At 39.6% G+C, this 15,861-nt stretch overlaps 1 protein-coding gene and 1 long non-coding RNA gene across 2 annotated transcripts; both read right to left on the bottom strand.

The window, feature by feature from the left end:
• Window positions 1-819: 819 nt before the first annotated feature.
• LOC111222577 lies at window positions 820-8,447 on the bottom strand. Its single transcript, XM_022746364.1, has 7 exons — window positions 7,874-8,447; window positions 7,437-7,712; window positions 3,947-4,052; window positions 3,502-3,749; window positions 2,491-2,699; window positions 1,818-1,977; window positions 820-1,658 (listed from the first exon to the last, which is right to left on the bottom strand). Exons 1-7 carry the CDS (start codon window positions 8,178-8,180, stop codon window positions 1,471-1,473), a joined length of 1,494 nt encoding a protein of 497 aa, XP_022602085.1. The 5' UTR covers window positions 8,181-8,447; the 3' UTR covers window positions 820-1,470.
• A 3,670-nt stretch (window positions 8,448-12,117) lies between these two features.
• On the bottom strand, window positions 12,118-12,849 carry LOC111222633. Its single transcript, XR_002665144.1, has 3 exons — window positions 12,758-12,849; window positions 12,360-12,511; window positions 12,118-12,271 (listed from the first exon to the last, which is right to left on the bottom strand). It is a non-coding gene; the product is annotated as an uncharacterized LOC111222633 (long non-coding RNA).
• Between the last annotated feature and the right edge of the window lie 3,012 nt (window positions 12,850-15,861).

Below are 15,861 nucleotides of genomic sequence, written 5' to 3'. Positions count from 1 at the left end.
CACAGTGCCACCTAGTGGTGGTGCACAGTGACTGCTTACACTGATATTAAAGGACAGGTTCACCGTTTTTCAAGTCTGTCTTACAGTCTATTTTTTACATGTCCTATCTGTGATTGTATGGGCATAAAAAATATTTGAATTACGGCTGCAAATAAATGTTTAAATTAATAACTCATATTTGCACTCTGCACTAGTCAATTCTCCAGTACAATTTACAGAAAGTTATATAGATGTACAATATATACTGTATGTTACCATTGTTCTTTTCATATTGACTCATGTATGCATCTATTTTTCACCTACTTGTATATGCATAATAGTTATATATTTGTGGTTACCTAGCTTCCAACCAACAGTCCACAACTCAAAAATCTATTTCAATTTATATTGAAGAGAACACAGAACAGCAGCAAATCCTTACATTTTAGAAGCTGGAATTTTTTTAATCAGTTATCAGAATTGCTGTTTAATTTAACTATCAACCAAATGATTCATTGAGGTTTCAGCAATATATATTCAAATTTGCATTTGACAATGGACAAGAATTTTATTCCTAGTTTGTACTTGTAGCTGGCAAATTTAAAGTTAAATCCATTGTTTCTAAGTTTCTAAAAATTAGGTGCATCAGATTCAAGGTTTTCATGTGTCCCATGTGCAATAAATGCCATATGCTGTATCTTGGTTCACAGTTTAGCATTTGATCTTGTCCCCATTCATACTATTGCAATTTCCTCTGTGCGTTTATCACGAGCACTGTATTGTATTCTGTACTGGAACTATCCAATTAAAAAGACGACAATGGATAAAAATAAAGAAACAAAAAGACAGGATTTTATTGGCATCACCAATGTAACAGTTCTTACAATAAACTCCCTGCAATACATTTCCTGTAAGAGAACATTGCACATACATACATCATTTAAACGGACATAACTCCCTTTATATTTTTTTAAACAATATTCCTCAGATGAATGTTTTAACAATGCCATTTAGAATTATGAGGTCTACTAACAATGAATGCAAATAATACATTCTCTGGAGTAAAATGAAATAAATATGATTGATTACATCAAACTAATATCAAAATATGATTAAATGATTTAAAAAATGATAAAAAATTAAAGTATAAGTGCAATGAATACTGAACTCTAGAAAACAACAAAAATAATAGTAATCGTGCAACTCTTGCAATTTATTATATGTTGAAGAAGAAGTGTAGTTATTAGTGTTTTCAGTCATCAGTACCTACTTTACATACAAGACTCAGAATTCCTAAAAAGAAGAGTAGCTGTAGTTTTGTGTGAGTGAGTGCGTGCGTGCGTGCGTGCGTGCGTGCGTGCGTGTGCGCATCTACATCTGGCCATGGACCTGTTTTGTTAGTTCTGTGTTACTGTAATTACAGACGAGATGATAGAAGTGGATTCAGTCATGTGGATATTCACTGTATGTCGGATACAGCATGTGTTTCTACTATTCTATCACATTAGTAAACATCTCATCCATACAGTAATCTTGCATGCTGTTTGCCTCCTTGCCCTTTTCCTGTCGTCTTTTTCGTCCTCCATCTCTGTCTCCCGCCAGCTGCAGCCAGCGCTTCATGTATCTCTCTATCTCCTCGTCCACTGCGTCCTTGCAGAATGAATTCTGCCTGACTGCATCTGCAGGAGAGGAGGGGTGCAGGGAAAGGTTCAAAGTCTGTCAAAACTTTATGTACTAACATTTTTATTCAAGGTTATTGCACACATCGCCCGCCTCTTTTGCATGCTTTAAAGGTATGTTCTTGCCAAATCATTGATTAAAAGTTACAGCATACTCACTGAGGATAACTCTTTTTATGGTGAGGTTCTCAATCTTCTGCTTGTTATTTCTTCCCCTCCAGTTAATGTTTTTGGCCAAAGTGTTGGTAAAAAGCTTGGCCATTATCCTCCAGACACTCTCTTTGGTCGTCATCCCTCCAGCCAGGCCGAGGTATGAGGTCTGAGTAGTATTATGTTGTGGTAAATTATTTAATTGTGATATGCGGTATGTAGCATTCTTTCAAAAATAAAATGTGGATGTCAATTAAAGGTTTTGAACAAGAAAAAGCCTCTAAGGAAAATTCTAAAAGCTCAAACATTTGAAATCAGTGATTAATTTATTAATATCTTGACCGAGAATGATACTTCACTGATCCAAAGATGTAGAAATTTGAACTGCAACCTCTCATGCTACAAAAGATATGCACAAAACACAAAAAGCTTATCAGCAGCCTCATGAACTTTAAAGGAATAGTTTCAGCTTTTGGGGAACTTTTTGCCCAAAGTCAGATAAGATTTATAGCATTCTTCTGCGTGTATGCTAAATATGAAAATACAGCCAAGAGATGGTTATCTTAGCTTAGAATTTGGAACTTCCGTTTCTTTTGAACAGTTTAACTACTGAGATGAATTGTCGCTGACTGCCACTGTCATTATACTTACTGTAGGTCGAGCTCGTGTCACAAGTTCTTACCATTTTTTTCTTCAGCTCTGGTTCAGCGGAGAGCCTCTGTTCCAAACTTCTTAAGTCCTGCACTGACTGGAGTGGAAGCGGAAGTGTCCCGACATCTGGAGGTTCACAGAGCGGCGCTCCAGATGAATTTCCTGACTGCAGTATTTGAAGAACAGTGGTGTTTTGCTGTTTGATTGTCTCCAGTGAAACAAGGACCTCTAGAAGTATTGCTTTAAAAGACAGGAGAACAAACTTCTTAATACAGCATGATCAACAGCTCAAGTTTTGTGAGAAACTAGATAATTTTTTGTTTATTATTCAGTGCCAGCTGTGACTGATGGATGGCAGCAGACAACCTACCATAGGAAGATATATTTGTGGTTTTAAGTACCAAAAAACCCCCTCAGTGTAGTTTTACATCTGCTCTCTCAGGCTTCTCTCTGAAGCTCTAGTTACAACAGGTCAGTGAGCCAATCAGAAGAGACGAAGCTCTGATTGATCAAATAAAAATATAGCAGATTTCAGGTAAACACACCAAAAAAAACAACAAATCCTGCAAGGTTTGGATGGTGGGTCCAGGTGGGCGGGGCTTGGTGGCTGCTTTGTTGTGACATCACAAAGTTCCAGAAGTCCTGACGGCTGGTTTTAAGGCTCAGTTTCTGAATACAGGCTGTGTGCATTTCTCTGTGGACTGAGGCTTTGATACTTTCACAGTATTAATATAGAAGCTAGAGCTGATCTATAATCAAAAAAGACATGGGAATCTCACTTCATACAACATGGGACCTTTAAGGTTGTGCCTGACCATGGTAACTGTATTTGTTGGATTAACCTTAAAGGTGTATGAACTGAAACTGGAAACTTGGGATGTCCTCAGTTTTTTTTAGGCCTGATCCCCATCAGAGTGATCCACTAGAGAAAAGACATCTTTCTGTTGGATTTGTTGGAACTAAAGGAATAGTATTATTATTAAAACACAGAATAACTGGTGATAACAACAGCAAAAAACAAACAAAGGTTTTTAATTCTTACGGTCACATGTAGGTTGTGGGGCTGTCATGGTGATGTATGTCTGCTGTTGACATGCTAGAGGGTCTTGTGCAGTAAAGTGTGATGTTACGGAGCCATTGGAGCTGTGCCCCTGTGGCTGTGGTGGGCTGATATCTCCCAGACTGTGTTTTGGAGCAGTTGTTTTAGGTGCAGATCGCTGAGTCGCACAATGTTTCTTCATAATAACATCGTCTTCCTCACTGTCAGGCAGCTGGCATCCATTTCTTTCCCTTGATTCAAAATAAAGAGTTTGAAACAGAAAATAACTTCATCAATGACATGTCACCGTTTCCTTCAAGAATAATCATCAGACAACATAACACTGAGAATTCGCTGCAAATACAGAATCTGGTTCTGGGTTTCTACTTATCAAAGAAACCACTTGTATGTATATCTGATTATTCTATTAAGATAGAAAAAACTTTACCTGCCTTTCCTTTTTAGATTACCACCGGGTTCGTCTTCCTCTTCTATTGTCGTCGGCTCATTCATCTGAGGATTTGCAGCTCTTGCTTCACATTCAGCCTGCGTGTCTGCAAAGCAAGATTTTGAGATTGTTCAGATTAGCATTCAAAAAACATTTGAAATTGTGATTCGATCCTTGAAAGTATTTTAGTCGCACAAAACTCAATTAAACGGCAAAGACCTTCACTGTGTTAAATATAAGCACCAATACCAGACTGAGGAAGGGACGTGGAAAGGACAAATTTTCACTACAGCTGGATATCAATACTTTTTTAGCTCAACACCGTTATGTCCATGGTACAGCACTGCTAGCATGGCTGTAGACTTGTTGGTACTGTACCAACTGAAACCTCTTTCATTGCATATAGTATAGACAACTGTCAAGTACCAAAAGCTGGCCACAAACTTCTAAATCAGATTCATCATCTTGTTCACTTATTCTTCGATGAATTAGTTCCTGATGTAAATCAAAATGCTTTTCAATTCAAGAAAACTCATTTAAAATTTGACCATCTCTGTCAAAAACCAAGTAAAATATCACACGGTGTAATCACAGCCATCAGCTGCAGGAGGTTGTTTTCTCACGTTGTGTCTGGATACTAAAATTAGTGTCTCAAAAGCAGTGATTTGATCTTCCTTCTTGCTACTTGAAGTGGAGGGAAGTCGTTACATCACGTGCTGAACAACAACAAAGTTCATGTGCACACAGGAGTATTGACAGAGCTCGAAAACCAGACAGAGAAAGGATGGAACACAGCTATATCAACCCGATGCTGCACAAACTCCATAGAAAAACACTTTTGTATCAATAAATATATGAATGGCTGTAATAACATATCACACAAAACAGCTGTTTGCTCATTAAAAGACGAGGCTTGCTGTAGGGCTTGGCAATAAAACAATCTCAAACACCAGCAGGAGTTCTTCATGTCTGTTTTTTTAAGTCATTAAAAGTCAGAAAGTGCAATTTTATTTTCTATAGCAAAAGGCATGACGGCAGAACGGAGGAAAAAAACATGTTTCAGGTGCTAAAGTGGCTGACTCTCGAAAATAAATGATTGTTTAGAACCATAACAAGCAAGTCTCGCCTGTTTATCCAAAGCCTGGGAGCATATCAGAATATTTTACTCCTGTTACAACATGCAATACTCTTCTATGATCACTTCCATCGACAAAGTTACATACTTGAATACATTCAAAAACTGATGTTGCATCTCAGAACAGCAAAACACCGATTTGCAGATGTATGCCGCCGCCAACCTGTCCAGTTCCAGTTAATTAGCGCGTGCATTCTTGAGTTATGGCCAATAACGTGTTCTGTGTCGTCACAGTGACTTTGACCACCAGAATGTAATCTGTTCATGTTTGAGTCCAACTGAACATTTGTGCCAAATTTGAAGAAATTTCCTCAAAGCATTTCTGAGATATCACGTTCCCAATAATGGGATGCATGGACAGATGGACGGACAACTAGGGAACACAATGCCTCTCGCCACGGCTGTAAAGTAACTCCTGTCCTGTGTATGTCTGACCTGGGAACAGCAAAGCGGAGTGGCAAACAGTGCTCCAGTGGGCTTAGGACACTAGGGGACTGAAGTAGTTCTCTTATCAGCCCTGAACACACAAAGAGCACACGATGATGGGGGAATGCAGCCACCATGCTATTTGCTCTTCTACAAATCCACTGTTAAAATCTTAAGACACAGCTCGCTGAAATGGCTGGCCTCTAAAGGTGTAAAGGACACAGCAGGAAGCAGTTTTATCATTGTCAGTCAGAAACAGAAACCGCACACGCACAGTTCGTAGAAAACCAACCAAAAAAACTCAATTCTTAGAAAAATGTTCAGGGTTCAGGTCTTCCTCCAGAAAAAGGGAACATAGCTAAATGAAGCATTAATGTTCAGGTGCTTTCTGAATGTAAATAGTAGGCAAGTACATTATAGTTATGATATTTAGGAATATGACTCCGACAAACAAGTTAAGCTTTTTGCTGATGTGTCTGACATCACTGGGGTTTGTGCCTCCAACAGCCTACAATCTGGAGTAGTACTCAGGAATAGATGTATTTGCATTCAGAAGGACACTAAATATGAACATAACTTGTTTGTTTACACACACACTTGGCACCTTCAGTCTGAAGTTCAGGGAGTACAAATACTTGATACTCTCCGCAGCTAACATGGAATAACACTTACAACTCAACGAGGTAACAGCAACAATAAATATCGTAAATATCACGCAAAAGGTCAACCACAAAAATGGCATTTATAAAGTGACAAACTAGCACTGGTCTGGTTCCTATCACAGAAAAGATCAGTAACGGCAGACAGGAGTGACTGCTGTGGGGATTTTTACTATGATTTTAGTTTAGTTTATTAATGTTTTTTTCCCCCATTTAGGCTCTTTGTGTTAGCTATATTTCCCCTAATAAATCTATTAGTAACCTAACAGATGGAGATGAGGGGTGACCGAAATAATGAACCGATACATTTATCATAAATTACTCATGAGCTTGTCATCGTTGTTATGGGAATGTTTTTCATCATTTATCAAGATTGTTTTATCACCCAGCCCTCTAGAAATTAGTGCTTAACTAATTACGGATGGTGGTGAAATCGCTCTAGGAACGACTCAGAACACATAAATAAACAAAATAAAAAGATTTTGCCGATTTTTTGAGAGGTTTTTATGGCAGTATATCCCACATTTTTATTGTATTACTGCCTGTCAGGATAAGATGGTGAAATACAGTGTGGTCCAAAAGTTTCGAAGCCCACTGTGTTGATTTCTTGTACACTAACTGCAAAAAGAGTACAGTACAACGATTACTAGAGTGTTGTATGGAATTAGTGATGTATGTGATGTACTGATTGCTGTTTTAATGTCACATGCATTGAGTGCTAGGTTGTACAAAATGTATTCTGACCACATTGAAAAGGCAAAAATACCTATTCTCAGTGGCCACACTCAAATGCACCACACTGCCTCCGTTGTCTTAATATAATGAACCATGCAAAGGGAGATGATGGGAGCATACACTACTTCCAGTCTCTCCAGAAAGAAATCCATTATGTTACACTTGATTGTATGCATGAAGCGTGGCTGAAGTAGTTGGGTAAAAATTTGTGGCAAGGGGGGGGGGGGGGGGGTGTTATCTGTCAATTTATTATCTTCTTATTCGCATTTACCAATTTATCAACCACATGAGACTAAACCCTGTAGTTGTGTGGGAGGGAGATGTATCACCTGTTCTGAACCTAGTGAAGTCATTCATTTCAAAATGATCTGATATTATGAACAAAGATCAGGAGACTGATAGCATTGACCACATTCATCATGGCACCAGTGGTATTTTCAACTGCAGCAGCCTCATCTGTGTTTTGCAGATTTGACTTTTGCAGACACACGAGACTGAGGTTAATCGTCACGACAACAGCAGCAGCTGAGCTTACCTTTTCTTGCAGGCTTTTCTTTATGCAGATCTTCGGCTCCACGTTGACCCTCCTGCTGGTCCAGCAAACTCCCCTCACACACTTCCCACTTGATGACCGTCTCCAAGTCAGAGGGCTCCTCTTTAACCAGGGAGGTGATGCACCTAAAGGGCTGGCATCCAGCTGCTCGTTCACCTTCCCATGAAGGTGTCTCAGTCTGGGCATGTTGGTGGGGAAAGGCCTCCATCGTGTCATGGCACTTCGGGGAAAGATGTGTGGGTGTTGCTGCACCAACGCCTGATAAACAGATAAGCGGATAGAACAATGGGTGGGTGGACTTGACGACCACATCCACAAGTAGCTGCGGCGGGGAGATGTTGTGTCACCTGTTCCTCCACTTGGCTTTTGTTTTTTTGTTTTTTTAACCAATTCATTTTACATCAACTGATTTTACTCACCACTTGATTTGACTTCAGGCTCATTTGTCTTTTGGTCATTTGGCTGCCTCCTGTCTACCTCCGCACGCAACATCTTTAACTCACTCTCACTTTTCTCCAACTTGCACTCCAGTCTCCTGATCTCCTTGTCCCTGTCGGCCACCATCCTCTGGTACTCCAGCACTTTGCGGTTGCAAGCGCTGCAGATCACGTTCATCACAGTGTTTATAGCCGCCCTGATGGCATTCTCTATGGCCAGAGCCTCGTCCTCGTTGTGCAAACTCGGGGGCAAAGCAGGCAGGTCGTGGCTATTATTATTACTACTCATCGTTACTCACTCACGGAGTCGACACTTCACAGATGACAACACTGCTCTCACGGGTTTCTTTTTGCTCACTTGCCAGCGAGCGACCCAAAAACAACGACACAAAAAAATGTGAAGGAGAAATAAGCCACAGTCACAGTTTGGTGTTTAAATGCTTACAGCTGCCACAAATACTATCTGACAGCTAGTTCAGGCCGAACACAACAACTAAGACAATTAACCACACTCAAGTCAATGCGAGTTACTACTGCCAGCTAGCTACTTTCCCTTCTTCTTCTTCTTCTTATTTTTCTTCTTCTTCTTCTTCTTCTTCTGGTTCTTCTTCTTCTTCTTCTTCTTTGTGAACCAACTTTAAAGGTACATAGCGCCACCTAGTTTGTCGCAGTGTGCAGAATCACAGCATTATTCTGTCCTCTGAATGCTGTTTACTCCGTCAGTGGTTCTCCATGTGAGGTCTTGGGAGTTCCCAGCAAGAAGCGGAATATATTATTTTCAATATAATTCCATTCATAAGTAACACAATGACGGAATGTGCCGATCAGTTACAAACACGTTCTGTAAAAAAACAAACATCTAAAAGCAAACAACCTTATGTGATGGGGGACCTTTGGACAACATCTTATGATGGGGGTCAATAGTCTAACTGGTGTCCTGTCTTAGGGGTTCTTGATGTGAAATAGTTTGAGAACCACAGGTCTATATAACCCAACAACCCCCTTCTGATTTCCCTGAAATCCTGTCCAGTGATTTTAAATTTCATTCCTGCCCTGTCTCATGAGTTTATTTCTTAATGCCTCACTCTCTGAGTTTTATTACCTAGTTTGTTTGTTTGTTTGTTTGTTTGTTTTTCGTTTGTTGTATTTTTTATGTGTCATTGAGGTTGGCAGACCAATAAAACTCCACTGGCCAAATACTGAATTATTGTGGAGCTGCAGGTTTCGGTGCCTGTGGCTGTTAAATGAAACAATTTATCAAGTTATGAAACAATGTGGATGTAAAAGTGCAATTGTAAGTGAGCAGCATTTTGCTGTTGAATTGTATGGCCATTTTAGAGGCTACATATTTCCCTGTTTCCAAGGTCAAGAATAGACTTTGAAGCTCGGGGTACTTTGTAGGATTTATGGAAATGGAATGTATTTTTTATGATTATTTTAAAACAGCCCAGTCCAACACACTGAGTGATAGTTACACACATTATGAACATAAATGAAAGATTTTATAGATTTCTTCTGACCCGAAGCATAAACTCTCCATATGTATGGGTATGTCTCAAACAATTATTCCTTAATTTCTTCTTAATCAGGCCTATAGTATTTTACTAATAATAATGAAATAAATAATAGAGAAATAAATATCGGAATATTGGAATTAAACTTTATTGATCACCTTAGGGAAATACTGTACATCATGAGCATCTGCTCCATCCTGTTTATTTTAGGAGAAGTTGGCCTCTCAATAACCCTGTAGTTTCCACCGCACCCTTGATCAATACCAGCAATTGAACAATTCAAAGATGGATGATGGCCCAGCAAATAACTAAAGCATTTCTCTCAAGCAAATAAAAAAAGCAACAAAGTTCCTCTCTTCTTCGTTAAAAGCTGGAGGCAACATAAAACACACATGATGTTTGAACAAGAGCAAACAAAATAGTATTTTAATACAGACAAATTCCCAATAAAGCTGCTATCATTTACATGTTTTCTGTTTCTGTTGTCAGACATCAGAACAGCTATGAAACAGTGACTGAGCATTAAGACTGAATCTTAACAGCGGTCACTTCCAAGCCATTTCCAAGCTGCTGCTCTGCTGCCAAAATCCTGATTTTATAACCACAACATTATCTATAAAAATCACCATATGTATATAAGTTATAGACAACAGCTGTGCTGTGATTTGGGCAGCTTTCTCTTGTGAAATGTTCAGTCAGAGAGAAAGTTACAAGCTCCTTCACATGCACTGCCTTGTGGTCAGCATAGACAGGTGTGCCTGTGGAGGGGAATACAGGTGACTCTCTTCTACGGAAAGTAGCTAAGTTTGTCACCAGGTGCTTTTTACGATGCAAATATACAGCCATTGTGATCAGTGTCATCAGTCTTGTGAATTTCTCTTTCTCCAAACCAATTGACAGGATCGTTTCTTATTCTTAGCTCTCATCCTCTCGCTGGGAATCAGATGGAACATTTGGGTTCTTCATTTGGTCACTAAAACAGGAACAACACCTTCTGCTGTTTTGTTGAGAATGCAGTAATCAGTACTGAAACATGGTGGTGAACTCTCATTAACAGGACTGTTGGGTAAACTGCACTCTAGGCTTTGGGTCAGGTCCTCACAACTGCAACCAGAGTCCGTACGGCTAATCTCTAAGAAAGTTTGAGGTGGAGAGGGAAAAACTTGTACTTCTCCATTACCTAAGCCCCAGACAGAGCAAGGGAGCTGAGTGTAAGAAGTGTTCCCTGGGCAGACCATAGTCATAGGATTCAAAGTCTCATGTGTCTCAGGTAATCCAACATATGAGCTTTGACACTGACTGAATGCCAGTTTTGGTGCTGAAGGGTTGTGGAAGTCCTGGTCCTCTTCTGGATCCTTGGTGATGGGTTTCGGCACAACAGTCACAGCGTTGGTAATCATGTTCTCCTCAGTTTTGTATGTTAATGCAAATTTGCCTTGAGGTGAAAACCATTCCTGTAAATTCAGTAGCATGGGGATACATGAGGTGTGATGAAGTCACAGGACTTATTTGTATTGTAGCACATCTTGCACAACATACACCAACCTAATGTTAAACCTAACCCCCTCAGGATTAATTGTAATGACTTTGTTGATCATTTTGATGACTTTTTATACAGGTCAATGCTTTGTTGTATGAACAAACACCTGCTAGCATGGCAAGTATCACACCTGCTTAGCATAAACATTGCTATTTTGAGCATGTTAGCATGCTAACTTTCACATTTAGAACAGCTTCATGTCTAGATTTTGAGGAATTTATTACTTATGTGTTGTGCTTTGTTTTGTGTCCTGCATTATGTTATATCCCTTATGTGTAATTCTCTTCATATAGTAAAGCAGAATTGAAACTCAACAAAATGACAACCAAAATATCCCTGATGGCCACTGTTGTCAACAGACACCTGGACTACATTTCATTGAATGTTATCATCAAAACCTGAGTTACCTCACTTTCCTAAAAACCAGACAATAAGACTGAGAATGGCCGAGAGGACATCTTCCTACCACCTCACCTGCAGATTGCCTTCATGATGTTGAAAGAGAGGTTGAAAGAAAGGGGCCGGTGATGGTGTGTGGGACAGAGTTTTTATCTTCATCCTGTTGTACAAATTCATGAAAGATCAGAAAGATCAAATCTCATCTCACAATCATTATCCAGGGCAGATTACATCTGTTATGACAAGTTTAAATTTCCCCTTTCACCAACATTTCAAAGAGCAGATGAGTTACCTTGCAGTAGGACTGTAGAATACAAACAGCAGAGCTCCAACAACCAAACACACTGGGCCCAAAGATCTGGTCAAAATGACTAATAGACTTCCTTGTTCTGAGAAAGAGTCATGAAATAAGTCAGAATTAGTGAGTCAGACTACAGAGATGACTGTAAAACTATTAGGTGGCTGATGCCTATGAGTTATAAGTACTATTCTACGAAGGTGGTGAGAAAAAAAGGTAGCAAGTGAGAAATTTTTTTAGGTCTTATAGAATCTGTTATTCATACAGTAGTCTATACAATAATATACAATACTTGTTCATGATGATACTGACATACACGTAATTCAGAGACAATGAGACCTCACTCACAGTGCAGGCCAGGAGGAAGCAGACTTTACATACACCTGTACACCAGCACATGCACTGGTATCATTGAGAGTCAGAGCCATGAAGCTTTTGTACTAAAAACAAAGTGGCATTTTACCTGCTTGTGCTTCAGTTTTCCAGCATGTCGTTGGACTCCATTTACTCCAAAATCCTTTATAACCTAAATCTTCTGGAGGTTTTGATCTCACTTTAATGCAATATGTAGCATCTGCGTCAAGTTGTGATCTTAGGATGGATTCAAACTGCAGTCTTGATTTGAGAGTCTGGGGAAACAATAAACCAATCATTGTTAGATCTTATTACAGCGAAACAAGTTATCAAAGTATGGATATTTATGACAGTGAATCTTACTTGGCTCCAACTGCTTTGAGATCTTTGAATTAAGAGTTCGTAGTCCAGGAATTTACCGATGTACCTCTCGGTTTCATACCCACTTGCCCAAGTGATGTTGAAATGCTCTGGCGTTGGTTGGGCCTTAACATCATACGGGGGTGTCAGCTGAACTGATCACAAACATTGATTGAATCATATTCACATATATGTAAATCCATACACTTTGCAGAGACATTAGCCTACCTAACAGTTGTTCTTCAGTCTCTCTCCTGAACAATAAAATACACTTCTTTGATATCATAATACCCTTATATTCTTTTATGGGTGCCAAACACACACCTGTAGACACAGCTGCAAACACACACAATCTGTCAGACACATACGATCAGTACGAAGTAAAATTAATTCATACTTACTGTTCTTTGATGGCGCAAAACCCTTTCTTAGAGATTGACAGCCAGATTGATTACAAAGTTGTATGGTATAATTATAGAGACTATTAAATCCATATTGCTTCAGGACTTTACAGACACAGCTGTAAGTGTGATTCATCAGCACAAGTGGACAAATGTAATTAATGGACATCCTAAGGGAAATAAAAACAATAACAGAACAACAACATGTTTACATCATGTGCCACAAACACAAACATTAATGTCTGTATGAGTAATAATCATTGATTCATATAATTCTGCAATTAGTGCAATTACCTAATGTCAGTGAAATTCAGGCTGTAGTTGGTGTTGGACGGTCCCGCAGGATTACCAGTGATGTTCAAGACGCAGGTAATCGTGTCCCTGAACGTACTGATACATGAATATCCATCAACTACACATGTGGGAAGAAAAGATTGATGTCATGCAGATTTGGACACGATTAATAATATTTCTAAAAAGGAAAGACTTCAGATTCTAAAGTATAAGTAAAAATGATACAATATAAAAAATACTCCACAACAAAATCTGCAGAAAAGAGTCCCCTGTCAGTGTTATACTGTTATATAGGTAGCTTTTTACAGTTGTAGCTGGTCGAGGTGGAGCTACTTAATTACTTTACAGTTAGGTAGTTTAGACCAGTGGTTCACAATCCAGGGGTCGGACCCCGTGTGCAGGGTCAGAAGATAAATCTGAGAGGCAGTGAAATGATTGAAGGCAACTCCAGCCAACAGATATATGTAGGTAAGTAAATATTACAAGGTTTCTCTTGAATGTATAAGTATACACAGAACAAAAGTACTGAGGTACAGTACTTCAGTAAATGTTACTTTCCACTACTAGGGTAGTGAAAATATTACTCAAATGTTCAAATGTTTAAGGCAATGATAACCAGAAGATGTGAATTGCTACTTGACATTTCTAATCTACTGTAAAACATTTCCCTTGAACCTCCCACTGTGGTTGATAACTGGAATGTGTGACAGACCCATGTGCACAAATACTTGTACAAAGGGGAAGAAGGTCACACAAATCCAGACCACAAGATGAGATATGCTATAAGCTGCCTTATTAAAGCTGCTCCCAAAAATATCTCAGAGAAAAGCATCTCTGTATCCAGACAAGTAAACAGTACCTCTGAAGCAGCTGGTTACTGCGAAGATGCTGGAGCACCAACACACGAACAGGAGCTGCGGACACTTCATGTTTCCATAGAGATGAGTATCACTCTGTGGATATGAATAAAACATTTCTTCTGTCAATGTCTTATTATACTGTATCTACTGCTTCTGTAATACAAAACATTTATCAATCCAGTCTACACTAACATTCACCTGTGAGAGGACTAAGACAAATACACAAAAATTCACAAATATAACAATATAGCTTGAGTTTCCATTATTTGAAAAATAAGACAAAAAAATGTCACGGGTGCTCTGATGTGCTGTCATTGGAAAAATGCTATTACCTTGGGGGCTGCCCTGGTGCTGTTGATGTCTCAGAGACTGAATGAGATGGAACTGAGGTTTAATTTATCAACAGTTGTATCACAGGAAGTCAAACCTCTTTACGTCACAAGTTTCTTTTTCTTTTCTGGTCTCATTCTGTGCATGTGCTCTTGCCTCTGTTCATAGCGCCTGTTAAACAATTGAGGCTCTTTTAGACCAGTTTTTGTTTTGTTTTTTTAATTTGATATAGAATGCAGTATTGTGATTAATCACATTCAAATAGTCTTTTCATGTCACTGTGGGTTACATTATTTTGTTGTGGTGGATTATAATTATATTTAAATTTTTATTACAGGTTTTTAAGAATCAACTGTCAAAAAAACTTTTATTTTTGTATTTTTGTTTTGGGGGGGGGGGTGTCATTCTTCTAAAGTGGCAAAGAGCGCTGTGTAACTTCCAAAATCTCCCATACTGTGATACTGAAGTGTTTAACTGGGTTGTGATCTTGTGACTGTAAAGCACCTGATTCATATGGTTTTTATACTCATCAAGGATAAAACTTAGATAATTCTACATGAATGTACCCCGCTGGTCTGACCGTCAGAACGAATGGTAAACTTAGCTTCATGCTCAGGGGTTACTCAGAGTTGTTTTAGCAGTTGAGGAGCATATCTGAAATCAAGCTTTTTTCTGTCTGCTGTTGGAAAAACCTGGAAAAACTTATTTAAGAGCTTTACTTCATCTTGCTTGGAGTGCTGTAACTTTGCACTCAGGAAAAATGCACTAAATCATCTTCAGCTGGCTCAAAATGCAGCTGCTCTGCTCTTCACTGAAATCATAAGAAAAGAATATTCATCATATTCATCAAGACCATCAAGATCTCTTCTAACAGTTCCCAAGTTTAGACCTGCAGCCAGGGGAGGTGTGCTGTTATAGCCATGGCCGCGGGAACTAGGGGGCTGTAGTGTAAACATAACCACTTCTACTCCGCCTCAGAATGACTTCTTACCTGGACTCTAACCATTCTCACTCCTCATGCCAAACCCTAATCAATCCAACCAGCGGGGGCAAAGATCATTAGCCAATCAGAGGCAGTGTAGGGCGGGTCCTGTCAACTGTGTAGGAGCGTTTTTAAGTTTACATCCGGCTGCTGTAACATTGATAGCCACTGGAAGGATAAAATCACAATGGAGGAAAAGCGTACTGCAGATTCTTTTAGGGGAACCGCCAGCTAAAGAGAGCACAGGTGAAGTCCAGCCTTCCCAGCAGAGCAGCTCCACCAGCATCGATTTCGCTTGGTTGTAGTTTTTCCTCGGGGACGGAGATTGTCGCCGCAGGCACCCGCCGGACTACCAGCGTTAGCACCGCCCACCACTAAGGACCCCTGCGGCTAACAGGTGTCAGCCTGGGCTTGACTTGGCAGGTAAAGGGAAGCTCTTCAACCACTAAACTTTAATCTTCCGGCCAGACGTTTTGGGAAAGAAACTTTCAGCCGTGCATTTACACCAGCTTCGCTAAATGGAAGTGGCTTCATCACGGACCTTCTCCGCCTTGCATCATGAAAACATGGCCTCGGCAACACCATGACCCAGAAGAGACAAACTCCCCTCTCCCTGATGCATGTCCACACTGACATTT

Source organism: Seriola dumerili, unplaced genomic scaffold (genome assembly GCF_002260705.1).
Source record: "Seriola dumerili isolate Sdu_G_001 unplaced genomic scaffold, Sdu_1.0 BDQW01000104.1, whole genome shotgun sequence".
Taxonomy (NCBI): Eukaryota; Metazoa; Chordata; class Actinopteri; order Carangiformes; family Carangidae; genus Seriola; species Seriola dumerili.
This window is presented reverse-complemented; position numbering and strand designations above follow the sequence as displayed.

Coding starts and splice junctions, on each gene's coding strand:
- LOC111222577 (XM_022746364.1), bottom strand. CDS start 8,180: ATGAGTAGTAATAATAATAGCCACGACCTGCCTGCTTTGCCCCCGAGT. Junction 1,978..2,490: donor CAGAGCTGAAGAAAAAAATG/GTAAGAACTTGT, acceptor AATACTACTCAG/ACCTCATACCTCGGCCTGGC. Junction 1,659..1,817: donor CATAAAAAGAGTTATCCTCA/GTGAGTATGCTG, acceptor CCTCTCCTGCAG/ATGCAGTCAGGCAGAATTCA.